This window comes from Bufo bufo, chromosome 3, assembly GCF_905171765.1.
Source record: "Bufo bufo chromosome 3, aBufBuf1.1, whole genome shotgun sequence".
Lineage (NCBI taxonomy): Eukaryota > Metazoa > Chordata > Amphibia > Anura > Bufonidae > Bufo > Bufo bufo.
In genome coordinates, this window is record NC_053391.1 from 179,739,200 (window position 1) to 179,761,313 (window position 22,114).

Consider the following 22,114-nt stretch of genomic DNA (forward strand, 5'->3'; position numbering starts at 1 on the left):
CCATTGCTCCTAGAGGCTTGTTTGCATATATTAAAACTTAATGGGGCCAACACAGCTGCCAAGCGCACATGCAACAGGCCAGCCAGCTTCATATGTAGGTACAAATCTGCTGACATATGCGCTTTAAAGGGGTTGTCTCATCACAGGATATACCACCATTATCTTATAGGTGTGGGTCCCATCATTGGGACCTGCACCTATATTAAGAACGGAGGCCCGAAAGAGCACTGCGCATGCGCAGCCGCCCTCCATTCATTTTCTATGGGGCAGATGAAAATAGCTGAGCACTTGCTCAGCTATTTCTGTCGAGCTCATAGAAATGAATGAGAGTGGTGGCCAGTCATGCGTGGTGCGCATTGGTAAAATATGAAACTGTAAAAGTCATAGATGGAACATTTTCCATGATTGCAGGACCTAACACTGAAGACTGAGGAGCCTGGATAACTGATATGAGATATAAAGGAATTAACCAGGTACCATTTCTGCATATACTTTTTACATGCTGATGCAGTTGATTTTGAGAACTGGTTATATACAAAAGATTGCAATAAAGTAACACGAAACATTTCTTTGTAGTTCAGTTTATTAATATATATCACAAATGCTCACAATATCAAAGCATTTTCCTCGGCATGCTAGATGGAGACATTATAAGAAAAAAAATATTTTCCAAATTTTTCCTTAAAAAGATCTAAACATTTCCTATGTCTGCCCTTACCCAGACTTAAGTTTTCACCCTTTCCGTAAAATATCATTTGGTTGCTGTACTTCCAAAGCAACATGTGCAGGACAAAACAGGAAGAACATTAGCTAGGAAGAAAGAACGAAAGGAATACGCATGACAACACAACTGAGGTTAGCTGTACACTAAAGGATAAAAAAGCCTTGATATATTTCCTTCACAGTAAGCAACAACAGTTTAGTAACAGTGAAACACAAGATCTCGGAACCTGAAGCAAAAAATTCACAAGACGAAGATCATTAGCATTAGGCATACAGCACAGAGTAAGAATCCAGGGTGCAGCCTAGCTTTAGGCCTACTGGATGCCATTCAAAGCACAACATAGTTCAACATGACTCTTCAAGTATTGTAATATCACAGATTTATTTTACTTGATGTGGTATATGGCAAAATAAAAAGGAAGTATGCCTTTTAAATAAATATATAGAGATATATATAAAAAAGATTAGATAGGATATATTTGTTTTTCATGTACTGATTTATATAAATGCGTGGAACATTTAATAAACCATTTGTAAGGACGTCTTTGTCCCTTTGTTTGTATCAGCCACTGCATGCACAGCCAGGTCGAGGCAGTTAATGGATTATCATAGTAACAATACAACTACGATATGACTAAAGAACACATATAGAGTGCCATCATACGAAAAGCCTTCCCGGAAGGAAGTGTGCAGTTAGACACTATATAGGCTACTCTTCATGGCACAACTTTACTGGAACGGATGGTTACACTACAAAATGGGAACACGGAGTGCTTGGTAAATGTGTTGTGTGCTCTAACATTCTGTAAATTCCTTCTTCATTTCTTCAGCTCCTGATGTAGTAATGGGTGAATCCTGGAGAGAGAGAAAAAAAAACAAATTTTCCACTAAATATTGTTACATAATTATAGACTTTTACATAATTATAGCATGCCATACAAGCTCCTTCGGACTCGTGTGTACGGAGATATTCTCCCTTAGACATACGATGAATCATGCTACTTTTATCTGATTTGTATGGATGCCTCTTCATAAAATCGGTGGCATATGTGGCCCTATGGACCTATGTGGCAGCCCTATTATGGCTGTGTACAGAATAGAGACATAACACCGCTAAGTGTTACCTAACCTTTCAAAAACTGCATTAATCAATAGTTGTGTGGCCATTATATCACTTGTGGAATGTGCTATATTTAAAATGACCTAGAAGTAGTCATAGGGTGTATGCACTCCTTGGAAAAGCCTGCAAAGGTACTTGTGATAACATTCTGACCTCTCGGATGTCAATCAAGCCAGGAAAAGTATCGATCGGCGTGACGATTTCAAGGTGTGAACCCATCTCCATAACTCCTTACAAGTCATTTGAATACAGCAGTTATTTTTCTATGTTCTGCTTCATCAACCAGAATACATAATTCCATAATTGTTAAAGGGGTTTTCCGAGATTTTGATACTGATGACTTATCCTGAGGATATCTTATCGGTAGGGGGTCCGACACCCAGGACTCTGCCCATCAGCTGTTTGAGAAGGCACCGGCACTCCTGTGTGCAGCGTGGCCTTCTCACAGATTACCAGGTATAGAGCCGTACATTGTATAGCGACTGTGCTTGGTATCGTGCTCAGCTCCATTGAAGTGAATGGGACTGAGCGCAATACCAAGCACAGCTGCTATACAATGTACGGCTCTATGCTTGGTAAGCTGTGAGAAGGCCACGGTGCCTTCTCAAACAGCTGATGGGCAAGCGTCCCGGGTGTCGGACCCCCACCAATCAGATACTGATGACCTATCCTCAGGATAATACAAATAAATATGGAGGAACAGCACACAACGGTCCGTACTTCTAACCGGAAGATGCAACAGCCCCGCACCAGCCGTGGATCCAGTAAGCCAGAAAATATGTAGAAATCAAACAGCGGTGGCAGCATCTCCCATTACTTCATCTTTATTAGGACTTCACAGCATACAAAAAACTGAGCAACGTTTCGGCTGTGCAACAGCCTTTATCAAGCATCGATAAAGGCTGTTGCACAGCCGAAACGTTGCTCAGTTTATTGTATGCTGTGAAGTCCTAATAAAGATTAAGTAATGAGAGATGCTGCCACCGCTGTTTGATTTCTACCTATCCTCAGGATAAGTCATCAGTATCAAAATCTCAGAAAACCCCTTTAAATAGTTATCCTACTGGATAACAGATTAGTGGCCTAAAACCTTCTGATACTTTCCCTTTAAAGGGGTCCTCTGGGAATACAGCATTTTTACCTAATGCATGCAGCCTGCCTCTGTAAATAGAAGATTCATACTTACCTGCGCTGTCTCTGCTGTGCCCACGTTCCAGTCACTGGCTTGTTTTCTTGTGGTACAGCATGGGCACGGTCACATGCTCCACTGCAGCCAATGACTGGATTCAGTGGTGATGTGCTGCTTGTGACCACTTTACCACTGAAGCCAGTGGTGACCATGCCCATGTGGCGCCAAAAAAATAAATAATCAGGCCAGGGACCAGAACATGGTCATAGAGGAAGCAATGCAGAGGACCAGAGCAGCAGGTAAGTACGAATCTTCTGTTAATGGAGGCAGGAAGTAGGCACTTTGTAAAAATTCATTATTCCCGGAGAACCCCTTTAAGCCTGAAAAATGGAGTGCACAACAGTATAATAAACACCCAACTGAGAAGTAAAGTATATTTTCCCCATCTCTATCCAAGTAGGCCAAGTCTACAAAAGCAGTATTCTGCATTTTACCAACCCACTATACGGGCACTGATGCTGTATAAAAGAAATTGTATTCACTCAGCTTCCGATCGTGCGGATGAGAAAGCATTAATAGATGAAGTGCATGAGCTGAATACGCAAGCGCCTTGCATAAACAAATATGGCCAGACGCATTATTACCAATGGAATTAATTTTAAATCACAGCATTTGCTTCAGCAATTTAAAAGCAAATACAATTCCGGGCTTGTAAATGAAGGAGATTGCTAGCGGCCTATTGCTAGATGAAAAAAAAAAAATAATAAATGCGGAAATGTACCATGTTACACCATCTCGTACTGATTTGCAGTGATAAACCGGGAAAGACAGCACGCCAACAGCATTCCAATCAGCTGCGAGACAAAGAGCATAAGACATGCATTAGGAGGCAATCATGTACCATTTTATCTTAATAAATATCATCTATTTTCCAGTGTAGGTTATCACCGTGTTCTAGAACAATTCCACCAGTAAACTACATAAACTACAGCGGGATTTCGTCCTAAAACACATTTCAGCTCTCCACTGGATGGATGATAAATGTTAGATCAGTAGGGTCTCCTGCCAAACAATTATGATTGAGGGTTTTAAATTGAGCACTGGCCAAGCATTCATGTTCAAGATCTGTGAGGCTGATGGAAACCGCCAAGCACAGCGGCCAGACCCCACCAATCTAACATTTATCATGTATCCAGTAGATCACTGGTTAATATTTTAGGCTGGAGAACCCCATTTAAGGACATAATGCAAAAAATGGTGTACCGTAATATCCAGTAACAAGACCATGCTTGTCCACGGCTTGTGTCTGGTATTGCAGCACATCCCCATTCAAGTTGATAAGGCTCAGCTGCCACACCAATCACAACCCATGGGACACTGTGGCGTAGTTTTTGGAAAAAGACCAGACCCAGTTTTTAAAATCTTGCACAAGCCCCACATGTTGAAATTTAGATGAATTGTGTACATTTGCTGTTTTTGTCAAATCACCATGCAAAAATAGAACATACTGGATGCATCTATTACACATCCATTGTATAGCATAAAGTACAGACTTAAAAATATTTTATTGCATATGCCTAAAATTTATGTAAATTGTGTTCCTTTTTCTGTTAAATTGCATTGGTTGACAATACTTTAAGAAACAAACTACTACTAAAACCAGTATGAAAAGCCCTACTGTAAAATCACATGGTACCCCTATTACACCCAGGTGCTTCACCTATCCTTGCCGGGAAACTACAGTGGCTTGGCCACATGTAATAGAACTCAAATTATTTTTCTACAAACACATGGTATAAATTGGTGATCAGTGGGACTCTGGCCATTGAGAACACCACAGATCGGAGAAAGGCGGAATGCATTGCTTCATCTCTAGTAGAAGAGAAATTGACATGCCACCAGAAATTTCCAGGAATACACACTATTAAGGTAACCAGTCAACGTGTGGAGCACTGGAAAAGCATTTTCTTAGAGAGTGCATTTCCTTTATTTTTGGCATTTCCTTTATTTTTGGCAAGCACCTTTAATGTGCATTTCTCACATACATTTTGCACCTGAATGCTGATTAAATTCATTAAATGGTAGCTTTCTAATCAGTATGACCAAGAAAAAAATTAAAAAGCAAGTCTTTAATCTGCTACAAACAGATGGAACTAATTTCGGCTGGTCGGAACAAATCGATTTGATAACATACACACAACTCTAATTCTTAATGATTGACTTTGCAGGTTGTGTCGAACAATCATTATTCATGACCACCTTAATACACAATGAATATCAGCAGGTCTTTGAGGATTTCCATGACATTTTTTCGTTAGGTCCTAAAACCAACTTTATTATTTTGGAAACATACTGATCAGAAAAAGGCGTAAAACATATTTTCGGACATAGTATGGACAAGTAAAAAAAAAATTGACGACCAATAAATAGGGACTGTGTTACTTCTAACATGAGGAAAATGTGAGAAAACACCTTCAGTAAACTCTAAGGTTAAGGAATTTCTGTCAGGAACTAGTCATTACTAGGATGTGACATATTCTGCACATGTACTGTATAGTATAAGTTGGCAAAAGAAATCCAAATTTTCCACAGCTCAATCTTCAGAGAACATTCTGCTCTAATTGTCATACACCCAGAGGTATAGTGAAAGGGGGTTCAAGGGGATAGTAGCTCTGGGGCCACTCTCATATTAAGGCCCACCATGGGAGGAATGGCGATCCCCGGGTTAGCACAACCCTCAACTGTATCAGCATCTGTAGGACAATGACACAGTTGAACACTATGGTAGACCATGGAGCCATATGCTTCCTGACCTACCATTTGCAATCAGTTGGGATACTGACTGTACATGGACCCAGTTGTAAATTTGTTCTGGGGCATAAAGGCTGCAACTGAGAGTAGATCACTCAGGGAGCATTATTACCTCATGGGTACACCAAAATTGTATTATTACTGTGTAGGGCACTGAGAAAATCACTGTTACTCTGTGGTGTACAAAATATGGCACTTACTATGTGGTGCACTATAACAATCTGGGACACTATATGAGCACCGTGTATCTGGCACTATTATATTTAGTTTTGGAGGGTGTAATTACACGTATTTTAAGCTATATTCTTATCAGACTAGTAAGACTTGAGCTATAATGAGTGTTTATGAGCCATTAGGAAAGTTGAGAAAAGGGTTCCAGATCAAGCTGACAGAGCAGTTCTTCACAGATTCACTGTGAAGCAAAAAGCATATACTGGTACATTGAAAATGAAAGCTGTAGAGGAAAAACTGTTTAACATTTTTAATAAAGACCAAGTTAAAAATGATTTTCACCCAAAATTAGTAGAATGCAATAATAATAAAAAAAAACAATGCCCCCAAAGGTGTTCATTTTAGAAACCAAGAAAAAGTATTTTTTGCACATCTTGGCTTTAGTTGCAAAGTCACATAAAATGGGGAAAAGTTCTGACAGCTAAACTTACTAGTATACGGGTAATATTCCAGAGAGATATTATGTACCTCTATACACACGACAACACAAAATAAATATGACAAGTAGCAAGACAGAAAGGCCATGTAGAATACTGCAAAAAAAGAAAATATGAAGGGCACTTCAGAAACACAAATCCCTATACAATAGAACAGTGAGCTGCTAAAGGTCAATGACCGTAATGTAGTCATATTTCATCCTTACTAATATTGAAAACGGTGACTCAAAGGGTCAGGATTTACATTGTCTGTGCCATATATTGAACAGACTTGAAACGCATTATTCTGAACACTGTGCAATATTGATTAGTAAACATCTTCTGTACTAATGGTAAAGTGAAGATCAGTTCTCCTGACCATTTTTTGGCACCAGAAGCATCTTGCACAAGTCCTGCTGCTTTCGCCGGACGCATATTTTCCTGTTCACCGCCACCTTTGTTGATAGTGTTTTAAAATAGGGGAAAATAAACTGGCAATATGCCAGCTTATCATAGCCAAATAATGGATTTAGATACAAGCTTATGACACTCCCAGGCATTGGGGTAACGAGGACCTATTGGACTGGATTTCTTTACTTCCAAAAGAAATAAGTTTAGGCCGAGTTGTCTAAAAATCAAATATCTGGTCTCAACTACTGAAAGAACACGTGCTTTACAAATGCTGAACGTGAATGTTAAAGAAGTTTTCCCAGCACAGAAATTGATCATGGTCTTATTGGTGGACGTCTGACTGCCAGAACCCCCACCAATTCTCAGAGTATGGGGGCTTCAGTGCTGGTTTAGCAATGTGGTCCCTTGACAGGTTTTAATCGAACAGCAATGCTTCCGAACACCATTCAAGAAAATAGGACTGTTTTGCACTTGCCTACTCAGCTTATGTTTAGGACTGTCACTGTACAGGGAAAAAAATGTAAGAACTTATCCCCCAGGATAGAGATTAGCATCTTATCAGTGGGGGTCTGACCCCAGAGTGAGTGGAGGGAGAGCTGCTCCATTCAACTCTATGGGACTGATGTAGACAGCTGAACGCTGTACTCGGCTTCTCTTCAGCTGTCCCATAAAGCACACTTGCGTGACTGCACTCCACTCACTCTGGGGTCTCTGGTACCGCATTCTTCTGATCAGTGGGGGTTCGACTGCTGGGTTACAGTAGATACAGTTCTTACTCCCTATCCTTTGGATAGGGGATACATTATTTTGGTGGCACAACCCCTTTAACTAGTGCTGCGGTCCCTTCATTATGATAATTCATGAGGTCTTGACAGTCAGATGGCCACAGATCAGAAAATAACAGCATATTGATTGTATGCCATCACTTGTTATGATGGCAAAAACCAAAAGTAATCAAAATGCCTATGGCCAGATCCTTTGATATCAATATTCGATTTTAAGGGGTGGAGGGAGTCAACTGTTCAGCTGACAACAATACAATGTCTATGCTCAGCTTTAGTAAGGGACCAGTAATCTAAATTTAGGGAAAATTTCCAAATTGACCTTTAGATACACACTTGACTGGGGTTAACACGTATTGCTTCCATGAGTAGGTGGTGTTCTGCTGTTGTGACATTTAGACTCATTTCATTGCAATCATCTGAAAGTGGTCTGATGTGGGACATGAATATCCACTAATATCTGCAGCTCTATTCATTGACCATTATTATAATAATTTAGATCAGAATAGAAATTTAAGAATGGTGACAGGCCTGGCTTACAACCATCAGGGCGTTAGCTGTGATTCAGCTCTGTCAAATGCATCGACCGGAGAGACGTGATATACAATGGAAGTGAAAGCAGAATTTCATTTATAAATGACTGCCACCACGGTCTGTCCGACGTCTGTTAAACAATTACAGACAGGAACAAAGGTTGTTTCCTTTCTGTCCTCTGCCAGCCCAGTGATCAATGCTGCCTGCGCTGATGAATTATATTTTCTTCTTCACATCAATATTTTCTCGTTGTATCCTGTAGAGTAGTCGGAGAGCTTGCCCAGCAAGAAGCAAGACTAGTGCCCTGGCATGGGTGGCTGTAGCATTCCAGATTCTCACCTGCCTAGAGCTATGCTGTAAACTTCATGTCTATCATGCCTCAGGAGCAATAAATCTCATCTTAAAGGCAATTTATTATACTACCCTATTAGCATGCTACCGGTCAAATTCAGTAGATTAATATTTTTAAAATGCACCAGGTGACTTTATCAGTATCATAATTTAATATTTTGCCCTCACCCAGGCCTAAGAAGATGCTGTATGTCCTACAAGAGGCTCCCCTCTCTTCTCCCCACCCTGCTCATTTCCACTGACAGATGTCTTCCTATCTGTGTTTAGGGAGAGATCCATCAATAGCATTCCTGTGTGCATGCAAGTACCTGCACTTACACAACAGGCCAGGGTTACATGGGTTAAAGGTTAAAAGGGTTGCCCTGGTTCAGAGCTGAACCCGGACATATCCCCATTTTCACCCAGGCAGCCCCCCTGACTTGAGCATCGGATGCCTGGGTGAAATTAAGTGGAAGTAAGGTAAAATACATAAAAAATTAATTACAGGGGCTGATGACCTTTTCTCAGGGGAGGTCATCAATATCTTGTCAGTGGGGGAGCGACTCCCAGCATGGCCGCTGATCAAATGTTTGAAGAAGATGCAGTGCTCCAGAATGGACAGTGATGTCACGTTCATGGGTGACATGGTCTAGGCACAGCCACTATACAGTGTCCAGCGCTGTGCTTGGTGTGCTGCAAGGAGGCAGCAGCTCTGTGACCTTTTCAAACAGATGATCGTCAGGGTTGCCAGCAGTCGGATCCCCACCAAACAGATATTGATGATCTGTCCTGATCAGCATCCAATTACCCCAGTATTTTATACTTTACCAAAGATTCATAAATCTCTTATAAAGCCTCCGGGCCGCCCTATTGTAGCAGCCACTGACTCCATCCTCTCTCCCCCTGCGATCTTCCTTGAGAAGGTATTGACACCTCTTATCCAGAAATCTACCTATTTACGTGACACGGGACATTTTTTATCTGAAATAGGCACATTAATGACTGATAGAGACTGCATACTAGTTACATTTGATGTATGCAGTCTCTATACCTCGATTACACATAAGAAGGGCCTAGAAGCAGTTAGGGATTTACTCGACACTAGTTCATAACATGCTAATGAAAAGGTATTTTTCCTATCACTTCTTAAGATTGTATTGGAGAGAAATTATTTCCTATTCCAGGACTCTTTCTATCAACAGTGCTGTGGGACCGCGATGGGATCGAACGTCGCACCGCCATGCGCAAACTGCTATATGTCTTATTTTGAGAGTTATTTTATTTACCGCAATGACTTATATCAGCAACATTGTATTTTTTGGCGTCGATTCATCGATGACATTTTTTGTGTATGGCGCGGCGATGTTCGGTCCCTCACGGCCTTTACTACATATATTAATTCTATATGGGAGGAATTACAGTTTACCGTACATTTTGATGAAAAAAAGGTCTCATTCTTAGATACCTGGGTCCTACTAGGGGATGATGGGCTTCTTGACACTGACCTTTTCATCAAAAACACAGATCGGAACAGTCTACTCTCTTTCACCAGTAGTCATCCAGAACCCACAAAAAAAATCTATTCCATTCTCACAGTATCAGCGGGTCAAGCGGATTGTGAGCAATCCAGATACCCGAGAAATACGTTTAGAAGAAATGACTCAAAAATTTCTAGAGAGGGGTTACCCTAGGAGATTACTGGATAAACAGAGAAATAGACTGGTAGGTCCACAAGAGGTTAAATCTACTAAAACAACACGGATCCCACTGGTGGTCAAATATCACCCTTGGATCCAAAGGGTTAAAAGCATAGTTAATAAACATTGGCAGATAATCTCGAAATCTTACCCCCAAATTGATGAATTTAAGAGACCTCCGATGATGTGTTTTTAAAAGAGCAGATAATCTGCGTGATAAAATGGTCAGAGCAGACATAGGCAGTAATAAGATTGGCCCTAGACAGATGACATTATCCACCCCGAGACATGGCACATTCCCATGTTTAACTTGTGTGAACTGTTCTAATGTCATTAAGGGTGGTTATTTTTCACACCTGCATACCGGTGAACAAATCCCTATTCGAGGGGTTTTCACCTGCGATAGTCGATTTGTGGTGTATATTCTTAAATGTTCCTGTGGTTCATTGTATGTGGGGGAAACTTCCATGAGAATAAAAGATCGACTTAGTAAACATAAAATCGACAATCAGAAAGGAGAATTTGTTACTCCCACTACCATACCACTTTCATCAAAAGGGACACACTTTAGCACAATTGCGCTACCAGGTCATAGAGGGCGTTACTTTACCTCGACGCGGTGGAGACCGAAATAAGTTGCTTTTGAAAAGAGAGGCATAGTGGATCCATCGGTTGCAAACAATGGATCCAAAAGGTCTCAATAGAGTATAATGTCAGTAGCTTCATGTAATACGATTATTTCTATGATAATCCTGCCCTGTTTTTTCTGTGATGAAACTAGATGTTTCTGACAATATGTTTGACCTGTTTGATTGAGTTGATTCACACACTCCCCAGACACCTGATTGTGGGAGGAGCCTATAGTAACAATGTGATGTCATTTCTTTTTGTATATCTATCAGAGCTAGTGGTAAGGTATTTACACATGTCTGATGAAAGCATATAATTTGCTGAAACGCATGCGTCCTATGATGGAATATGTGACTGAATAAACCTACAAGAATATTCAACAGCGAGTGCCGGTCTTTATTTTCGAACTGTCCTGAGGATAGGTCATCAATATTCTACTCCCAGAAAAACCTTTTAATTATGTAACAAGTGCTAGAAATTGTTCTTAGATATGTTTTGCTGAAACCAAGCTTAGGTGGATTACTGTCTCTCCATAAAGAGTCCAACTGTGTATGGAGACAGTGGCAATTAGGGATCAACCGATTATCGGTTCTACTGATATTATCGGCCGATATTCAGGATTTTGAACGTTATCGGTATCTACGGTATTTTGCAGATATTCCGATAACCTATGGGGAACAAGGATCGCGCTGCGTGACAGCGCTCTCCGTGTTCCCTCAGCAGCACAGGGGAGAAGGAAGCAGTGTCTCCCTCCCCCCTGTGCTGCTGCTGCCGCTGAGAAGAGGGAGGACCTGTGGCCATTGCGCCACCAATGAAGATACCTCTCTCATTAAGGCTCCATTCACACGTCCGCAATTTCGTTCCGCATTTTGCGGAACGGAATTGCGGACCCATTCATTCCTATGGGGCAGCACGATGTGCTGCCCGGACACGGAATTGCGGATCCGCACTTCCAGGTCCGCACTTCCGTTCTGCAAAAAAATAGAACATGTCCTATTCTTGTCCGCAATTGTGGACAAGAACAGGCATATTCTATTAGTGCCGGCAACGTGCGGTCCGCAAAATGCGGAACGCACATTGCTGCTTTCCGTGTTTTGCGGATCCGCGGCTCCATGGATCCGCAAAAAACATTGCAGACGTGTGAATGGAGCCTAATTCATATACAGGAGGCGGGAGCTGGCTGCAGAATCACATAGCCGGCTCCCGACCTCTATGAGCAGTAGCTGCGATCTGTGGTAGTTAACCCCTCAGATGCCGCACCTGAGGGGTTAACTGCCGCGGATCGCAGCTACTGCTCATAGAGGTCGGGAGCCGGCTATGCGATTCTGCAGCCAGCTTCCGTCTCCTGTATATGAATTAATGAGTTATCTTCATTGGTGGCGCAGTGCGCCCCCTCCCAAACCCCAGTATTAATCATTGGTGGCGCAGTGCGCCCCCCCACCCAAGCCCCCCAGTATTAATCATTGGTGGCAGTGGGCACAGGGTCCCCTCTCCCCCCCTACTCAGTGGAAGTTCCGATCGGAGCCCCAGCAGTGTAAGCCTGGGGCTCCGATCTGTTACCATGGCAGCCAGGACGCTACTGAAGCCCTGGTTGCCATAGTCAGCTCCCTTGCTGCTGTGTGCACAAAGCACAGAGCAGCAGGGACAGTGTGAGGTCCTATTCACCCTGATAGAGATCTATCAGGGTGAATAGGACAAGTGGGCTAATACTATTAGTCCCTAAGGGGGCTAATAGTAAAAAAAAATATATAAAAATATATAAAAAAATCAATTATTATAAATGAAAAAGAAAGATTTACAAAAAAATAAACTACACGTTAACAATAAACATATTCATTTTCAGCAGATTTGTTTAGGAATTTTAATTTTTTTTTCAAAAATGAAAATTCACAGAATATCGGTATAAATTATCGGCTATCGGCCTGAAAGTTCACAGATTATCGGTATCGTCACTAAAAAATCTATATCAGTCGATCCCTAGTGGCAATGCTCCATGGGAAAATAAGATGCAAAAAGGTATCTCCCAGAGAAAGAGAGTTAACTCACTAGTGCCAACTTTTGGAAGTGTCTCCCTATGAGTCAAAGTCCAACTATTTAACAAGCCTTGGGACATGACAAGGGAAAATAGCCAATGGATATTTGACTTGAAACCTCTGCATTTTGAAAAAAAAAAAATAATGCAGTTTTTCATTAATATCTCTGTATTGTAAATAATATTGTACATGCCCATTCACATGGCACAAGGATAACACAACTGTTGTTCAGTTTTCTATCTTCTACACAGAATTACACTCAACTACTAGAAAGGTAGAGGGAAGGGCACGTTACAGTTACATAAAAGCAGGAGAGAAATGCCACTAGATGCCTCCCCCCAACCATCCACGCTCTGACAGGTCTTGTAATTAGTACTTAAGTCAATAAGATTAGTACACCTATTCTTAAAACATGAGATCGTAGGGCACATAAGGACGTCTTAGTACATGACTGAAGAACTACGGGTCATTTACTATCCAGAAATATGCGACTTTTCCCGGCTCACGCCAAGTCTAAAAAGGTGGGCGTGGTGTGGGAAGGGCCGTCTCATTAATCTATTTCTAGAAAATGGTCTAAATGTAAGACAGCTAGGAAACTGGCTTACGTTTAGACTGGCGCAGGATACGCCATAGTTATGTAGAGGCCGGCGCCTCCATAACTTCTGCGGATCCACCGCCAGATATAGGGGTTATTAAGACCGACATCTAAAATGCCAGTCTTAATAAATGACCCCCTACATCTTTTTGTAACCATTACATTTTAGAAAATAATTTTAAATCTGTGTTTAGTTCTATTTGTTGCAATATATTATATACTTACATACACTGTCATGAAGAAAAAGTTATATGAAATATAATACATACAAGGGTAGGGCCACACCAAATTATTCCTGATAGCTTTTACATCAATCAGTTTTAGAATGAACGAAGAACAGTTTTAAAGCATCTTGTAAGTGAACTACAACAGACAGAGGCACAGGCATGGTCTTTCACTATCTGACATCTCTGCTTGCAGAACAAAGTGAGTCCCAGATGTGGGAACAAAACCTTCAGATATTTATGGGATATACTGTGGAAATCCCCTTTAAAGGGGTTTTCCGAGATTTTTTGTTTACTGATGACCTATCCTCTGGATAAGTCATCATTAAATGATTAGTGGGGGTCCAACACCCGGGACCCCTGCCGATTAGCTGTTTGAAAAGGCACAGTCACTCTTGTGAGAGCCATGGCCTTCTCTCATGTATTACGTGGCCTATGAGCACCTCAGCCCCATAAAAGTGGATGAGGTTGAGCCCGATACCAAGCACAGCCGCTATAGAAACATAGAATGTGTCGGCAGATAAGAACCATTTGGCCCATCTAGTCTGCCCAATATACTGAATACTATGAATAGCCCCTGGCCCTATCTTATATGAAGGATGGCCTTATGCCTATCCCATGCATGCTTAAACTCCTCCACTGTATTTGCAGCTACCACTTCTGCAGGAAGGCTATTCCATGCATCCACTACTCTCTCAGTAAAGTAATACTTCCTGATTTTACTTTTAAACCTTTGCCCCTCTAATTTAAAACTATGTCCTCTTGTAGCAGTTTTTCTTCTTTTAAATATTCTCTCCTCTTTTACCTTGTTGATTCCCCTTATGTATTTAAAAGTTTCTATCATATCCCCTCTGTCTCGCCTTTCTTCCAAGCTATACATGTTAAGGTCCTTTAACCTTTCCTGGTAAGTTTTATCCTGCAATCCATGTACCAGTTTAGTAGCTCTTCTCTGAACTCTCTCCAAAGTATCGATATCCTTCCAGAGATATGGTCTCCAGTACTGCGCACAATACTCCAAATGAGGTCTCACTAGTGCTCTGTAGAGCGGCATGAGCACCTCCCTCTTTCTACTGGTAATGCCTCTCCCTATACACCCAAGCATAAATTTTTGTTGTCAGATTTCTGACCATTCCTCTAGTTTTCCTAAATCCTTTTCCTGTCTTCTCAAAACAGCTGATTTGTGGGGGGTCTGGGTGTTGGACCCCCACTGATCAGATACTGATGACCTAGCCAGAGGATAGGTCAACAGTAAAAAAAAAAAAAAAATCTCGGAAAACCCCTTTAATTTTCCAAGATAAGACTTCTACATGTAAGACAAAAGTGACCAGGTAATGTTTGCATGAACTATCGCTTTTATACACATTTAGGAGGTCACTCCTGACTAAATGAACAGCACATAAGTCAGTTCCAGGTTTACTTTTAATAAGATCCTTAGAGGGCAAATATTAACACATCCATCTCTGAGACTTAAAGGGGTTATCCAGTTATTTTTAATCTCATCTTTCCTATAGTGGCGAGTCTTACAAGAATTGCATTATGATTCTTTTTTTTTTTTTTTTATCATATTGGGCAAGTGCTGCACTCCCTGGTCTAATTATGTTGCGAGCACTCCGGGATCACATGCCAGGTCACGTCATCCTGGAAGAACCCGTGACATAATTATACTGGGGAGTGCAGCACTTGCCTGGTAAGGTAAAAAAATTCATTGATTGATAGCATTCCCTATGTAAGTGTGTATACAGACATAGGTGTCAATCAGTGATAGATGTTCACGGGGGAGGTGTAATCATTAATAGCATTCTTTGTATAAGTGATAGCTGTACACAGAGGTGGTCTTAAAGGGAACCTGTCACTTTAAACATGGTGTCTGAGCTGAAGGTGGCATGTGATTGAGCAGGAGGAGCTGAGCAGATAGATATATAGTTTTATGGGAAAAGATTCGGCATAACTTGTAATTTTCTAATTTAAATTCCTGCTCATTCTGGGCTTTGAAGCCAAGGAGTCGGTCCTATCAGTGATTGACAGCCTTCCCCCTATGACTGTGTATACAGAGATAGCTGCCAGTCACTGATAGGACCGCCTCCATGACTGTGTATACAGAGATAGCTGTCAATCACTGATAGGACCGCCTCCCTGACTTTAAAGCCCAGAATGAGCAGGAATATAAATGAATGAAATACAAGTCATACTGAACCCTTTCCCACAAAAATGTATAATCAATCTGTTCAGCTCCTTCTGCTGTATTATACGCTGCCTGCAGATTACTTTGCATTTTCATGGTGACAGGTTGCCTTTAAGTATAGAAAAAGCAGAGATATAAATGTATATTTTCCCACAAAACCATACATAACTGCTCAGCTTCTCCTGCTCTATAACATGCTGCCTGCAGACTGTACTGCATTTTGCGGTGACAATTCCACTTTAAAATGCACTGTGATTTACAATGGGTGCCTACAAATTGTAGCCGCCATATTTAAATACAGCGTAGCTGTACGGATCTATATGGAATGAACTTCTTGCACATAAAATGGAGTGGCTGCTATATATTGGCTAAATGCAATGAAATACCTGAGGCTTTTATATTCAATTAGCAACCACTCAAATAACAAGCGGAATCAAATTAAAGAGAAACCTGCCTGCTACTACATCTCATTGTCCCTTTATTAACAGAAACAGAGAGAAAATAAGATTTCCTACAGGTAATTTATACCTGTTCAAGAGAAGGATTACACACAATGACAGCGCCTCCGTCAGGGGTGTACAGGTAGAACTGCTATCAGAGGGACCTAGTAAAAACTGACCTGTGGGTTGCCCCCAACCCATTATCCACCTGTTGCTGAATGACAGCTACAAGGTTGTAAGTAAAATGTAAAGGGTCTTATTTTATAGGATCCAACAGGGTGGCAATCATTTCACTAAACAATTTATCACATATTGTATATTTTTTTAATAATTATATTTAGATACTGACACTGCATTTTATGTTTTTCTTTTTGTACATGATTACGGGGTTGGCCATCAGCTCTACTATTTGAACAACATTCAGAGATTTGCCTATAGCATTTGAGTATTGTAAGTATGCTATATGACCTGTGTAGAGGGAGGTGGAGGTGGTGAGCTGTGATCACCACCTATTTTCAATCATGGATCCTGCGTTATTTTCCTTCAGCTTGTTATAGAGGTGTTCATTTTCAGTGTAATCCTACCTATGATGATAATGAGATGACTTCTTAGAAGTGATATCTACAGAACAAGAAGTGTCAGTCTATTGTGAGGTTCAGTGGCCAGTGTTAAACTGTAGGATATCAGGACTGTTTTTTTTAATACATATAATGACATGGAAAATGTTAAAAGAAATCACCAAAAATTCTTAACAAACACATTAAAAACTATTACAAATAAGGAAACTGTCAGACCCTTTATGCTGCCTCATCTCATGCTTATTTTAAATGATCTTGCAGGAACCCCCTAAAATGGACACCCTGTATATATTTAACTTTATACTGTCTTTCCCCAGGGTAGGAGGTGCAGAGGTTGCACTAGTACCCAGTCCCTGGAGCCTGAGGAGAACTCTTTAGGTACCTGAATTGGCCATAGACCTTACAGGGACATTTCCCAGTGGGCTAATTCCCCACTAAAGAACTCCTCTCTGCCACAACCCACATGTCCTCCTGAATTCAACTGCTCTGGCCCTCTTAAGTCCCCTGCTCCGTATCTTAATCAAAGAGAACTGGAGGAAGAGGAGGACAGAAAATGATGGCCACCATACAGGGACAGCTTTTGGGGCAATATATTGTGCTGCTCTGTGGTATATGGTTCTGGTGGGACGTTATTTTGCGCTATGGTATTGCTGACCCTGCCTATTTGTGTTGCCCTGCCTTCTGTCAATTTGGACCCTCCTACAACAAGGGGCCACTTTTAGGATTTTTTTTCCAGGGTCACTTTAAATTCCCAGTCCGCTCCAGTACACCATATATGAGGAATGACAGGGAAGATACTCATACCAGATGGCTGTCAAATCAATTATTCCTACCTGTGAAAACGCAATTCCAAAAGCCACCCCGGCTATGATTCCCATGTTAGTTTCCATGAAGTCAGTGACCAGGTCATAGCAGCCCTGAAAACGAAAAAAGATTTATACCAGATATAACCATAAACCTATACAAAAAGCTTCACTGGTAAGAATGCAGGCCTGAAATGTTATGGCCATTATTAAACTAGATTGAAGCTAAGGGTAGGAATTGTTGCAGAAGTTTTAGTGACTATTCAATCCACATGATTTTGGGCTTGTAAAAAAAAAAAAAAAATTATGCATATGAGGAAGAAACAAACCCGTTCCGATGAATGGATTTTCAGTTGCAGAAAGTTCTGTATGTTAATACACTACTTTGTCCCTCACTGTCCGTAGTGAGGGCATCTGATTTGAGGGCATCTGATTTGTACCTATGAAACTGGCTGACCTGTTGCATGTGCGCTTGGCAGCTGAACCCACCTGTGTTCATATGTGCCCGCATTGCTGAGAAAAATGATGTTTTAATATATGCAAATGAGCCTCTAGGAGCATTTGCAGAGAGGCTCTAGATGTAACGGCCATGTCCCCATTACTCCTAGAGGCTCATATGAACATGGGACCAACACAGATGTCTTCAGCTGCCAGGTGCACATGAACAGGTCAGCCAGTGTCATAGGTACAGATCTGCTGACAGGTGCCCTTTAACCATCTAATAAATCAACTCAAACATACTGAAAAATGTCAGATTTTTGACATATGACCTTTTCCAAGTGTTTTATACTGATGACCTATCCTCAGGATAGGTCATCAGTATATGATTGGTGAGGGTACGACAGCCGTCACCCCGCAGATCAGCTGGTAGAACAGGCAGTGGCGCTCCAGTGACCGCCACAACCTCCTTGCAGCTTACTCTAGGTCAGTGATGTCACCTTCAACGGTCACATGGACCAGGTGCAGCTCGGTCCTATTTAAGTGAATGGGGCTGAGCTGCAATACCCAGCACAGCCGCTATCTAACGGACAGTGTTGTGCTGAGGAGGACTCAGCACTCACCAGAGAACCACTGCCTCCTGAAACTGCTCATTTGGGGGTGCTGGAAGTTGGATTAAACACTCAGAAAACCTTTAATTTTAGAGTAGCAGTTGTGCATTACGGCCATCCTACTGTTATTGATTATGTACAATTACATCAAGGTATAAGAATGAAGTGTAGAGGGGCCAAAAAAATGTACAGATGGGCCCTACACGGGACCTCTTCTCTCTCCATTCGCCACCTGTATCCTGTTTAGGGTGCAGGGAATGAACCCTTACAGCAGAAAGAAAACTTGAGTTCTTTGACATTCTGAAATGTTTAAACATCTATAAGCTGTAGGTTGTACATTTTACTTAGATACTTTAAGGAAGACCAGATAATAGGGGAAGACGACGCACCCTCTGATACACTTTAGTTGGAGCAATAGTCATGTTGCGCATATCTGATGGGTTGCAGTCGCTCATATTGGAGCAGCAGCTGGGTGGGATACCATGTTCTTGAAAATAAGCGCTGTTAGTCCAGTTGGTGTAGCTCTGAACTCCACAGCAACTCAACTGCAAAGAAAGAGAAAAATGATAAGTACATATGAAGCACAGAGATGCCAGGTGATTATGGCGATGAAGATTCCCACTACCACCTGAAAAGCAGCTTCCTGCTGTGCATTATGCCTCATGCACACGACTGTATGTATTTTGAGGTCTGCAAAACGCGGATCCGCAAAATACGGATGACGTCTGTGTGACCTCCATGCTGCATTTTTTTTTCGATGACCCATTGACTTCAATGGGTCAGCGGACTGGATTTTGCAGCCAAGAAAAGGACATGTTCTATCTTTCACGGAACAGTCATATGTATGTGGAAAGCACTGAAAGATGATCTGTGTGCTCTCCGCATCTGTATGTCCGTTCTGCAAAAAGATAGAAGATGTCCTATACATCCATAGACACATTGAAGACAATGGGTGCACACAAAAAACTTATGTGACAAGGATGTCATACAAATTTTGCGGATCTGTGTTTTGCAGACCGCAAAATACATACAGTTGTGTACTTGAGGCCTAGAGTCAAACCTAGAGTCTTTTTGAAAAAAATATGATGGCAGGCGGGCACATGGGTCACAACACAAATTCTTTTCAAAGGATCATTATTATTACACTGCATGAATGTCATGTTGTACACAATGTTCCAGGACACATATGGTTAATGGTAGTGGATATTATTTTTACAGTAGTAGAATTCCACTTTCAGCATATATACATGTGGCTGTACCTGAATTCTCCTACCTATAGGATGAAATGCTCTTCCCTAATTGATACATTTGTCCACACTTTATGGAAAAACATTTACTACATGTAGTATGCAACTTACACTTTTTTGAACGTCATCAACTGCGCGACTTCTTTCATCATTCCCATCGTAGTTCTGGATAGCTTCGGTGTAAGTCCTAAGAAAAGTATCCTTGATCTATATGAAAGACAGAGGTATAACAGTGAATACTAAGATTCTGTTTAGATGGCCTCCAGTGTTCTCCCCATCATATACTCTCCCACTAGATGGCGCCCTGCAGCTCAGGAAGGAAAACACAGCCTTGTATCAAGTCACATAATGACATGGTTTGGTCTAAGAACTTTACGTTTGGCTCCAAGTACCAGTCTGGGCCACAAATTGTAATATCTAGTTATGACGGAATGATAATATCTCCTACATTGTGACTATGTTTGCATCACCTTTCATATTGATGTCCGTTTATTGTGTACACCAGGAAAGCTCTATAGGGTTACAACAGACAGAAATCCAGCAAAAATATGTACACGTGAAACATATATATATATATATATATATATATTTTTTTTTTCTTACAATGGAACCCTGTTTACTGTATACATCATGATGCATACGTTAGGTAGATGCCATAAACACCATGTGAACACAGCCTTACTAGGACAAAATAGCAGATCTCTTCCTAACCAGAGAAATCCAATACATATTCCCAATACAGTGCTGCGCAATATTGCTAATCAGCCTGAAAATACCACATACTACAATATTGTCACATACAGTGCCCTGCAAAAGTATTCACCCCCCTTGACTTTTTTCGTGTTTTGGTGCCTCACAACCTGGAATTAACATGGATTGTTTAAGGATTTGTATCATTTAATTTACAGAACATGCCGACAACTTTGAAGATGCTTTTTTTTATTGTGAAGCAAACAACAAATAGGACAAAATAACAGAAAAAGTCAATGTGTATAACTATTCAGCCCCCTAGTCTATTAACTTTGTGGACCCACCTTTTGCGGCAATCACAGCTCCAAGTCGCTTTGGATAAGTCTCTATGAGCTTGCCACATATTACCACTGGGATTTTTGCCCATTCCTCCTTGCAAAACTGCTCCAGCTCCTTCAAGTTGGATGGTTTGCTCTTGTGAACAGCAATCCTTAAGTCTGACCACAGATTTTCTATTGGATTGAGATCTGGGCTGTGACTAGGCCATTCTAACACATTTACATGTTTCCTCTTAAACCCCTCAAGTGTTGCTTTAGCCGTGTGTTTGGGGTCATTGTCCTGCTGGAAGGTGAACCTCCGTCCTAGCCTCAAATCACGCACAGAGTGGTACAGGTTTTGCTCAAGAATATCCCTGTATTTAGCACCATCCATCTTTCCTTCAACTCTGACCAGTTTCCTAGTCCCGGCTGCTGAAAAACATCCCCACAGCATGATGCTGCCACCACCATGTTTCACTGTGGGGATGATGTTCTTTGGGTGATGTGTTGGGTTTGTGTCAGACATAGCGTTTTCTTTGATGGCCGAAAAGTAAAATTTTAGTCTCCTCAGACCAGAGCACCTTCCTCCATATATTTTGGGAGTCTCCCAAATGCCTTTTCGCAAACTCACAACGTGCCTTATTGTTTTTAACTGAAAGTAATGGCTTTCTTCTGGCCACTCTGCCATAAAGCCCAACTCTATGGAGCGTACGGCTTTTTGTCGTCCTATGTACAGATACTCCAGTCTCTGCAGCTCCTCCAGGGTTACCTTAGGTCTCTGTGCTGCCTCTAAATAATGCCCTCCTTGCCCGGTCTGTGGGTTTTGGTGGGCATCAGTCTCTTGGCAGGTTTGCTGTTGTGCCATGTTCTTTCCATTTGGTTATGATACATTTGATGGTGCTCCTGGGGATCATCAAATATTTGGATATTTTGTTTATAACCTAATCCTGACTTGTACTTCTCAACAACATTGTCCCTTACTTGTTTGGAGAGTTCCTTGGTCTTCATGGCAGTGTTTGGTTAGTGATGCCTCTTGTTTAGGTGTTGCAGGCTCTGGGGCCTTAAAAAAAGGTGTATATATGTAATGACAGATCATGTGACACTTAGATTACACACAGGTGGACATCATTTCACTAATTATG

The 22,114-nt window shown here is 41.3% G+C and overlaps 1 protein-coding gene across 1 annotated transcript in view; it reads right to left on the minus strand.

The window, feature by feature from the left end:
- Positions 1-565: 565 nt before the first annotated feature.
- The window catches only part of TSPAN7 (tetraspanin 7), a 122,494-nt gene continuing 100,945 nt past the window's right edge, over positions 566-22,114 (minus strand). The window contains exons 4-8 of the mRNA XM_040423786.1: positions 20,077-20,172; positions 19,108-19,263; positions 17,700-17,783; positions 3,754-3,826; positions 566-1,578 (exon numbers count right to left, since the gene is read on the minus strand). Of these exons, the coding sequence (XP_040279720.1) occupies positions 3,758-3,826; positions 17,700-17,783; positions 19,108-19,263; positions 20,077-20,172 (405 nt within the window). The 3' untranslated portion in view covers positions 566-1,578; positions 3,754-3,757. The remainder of the gene's footprint in view (positions 1,579-3,753; positions 3,827-17,699; positions 17,784-19,107; positions 19,264-20,076; positions 20,173-22,114) is intronic.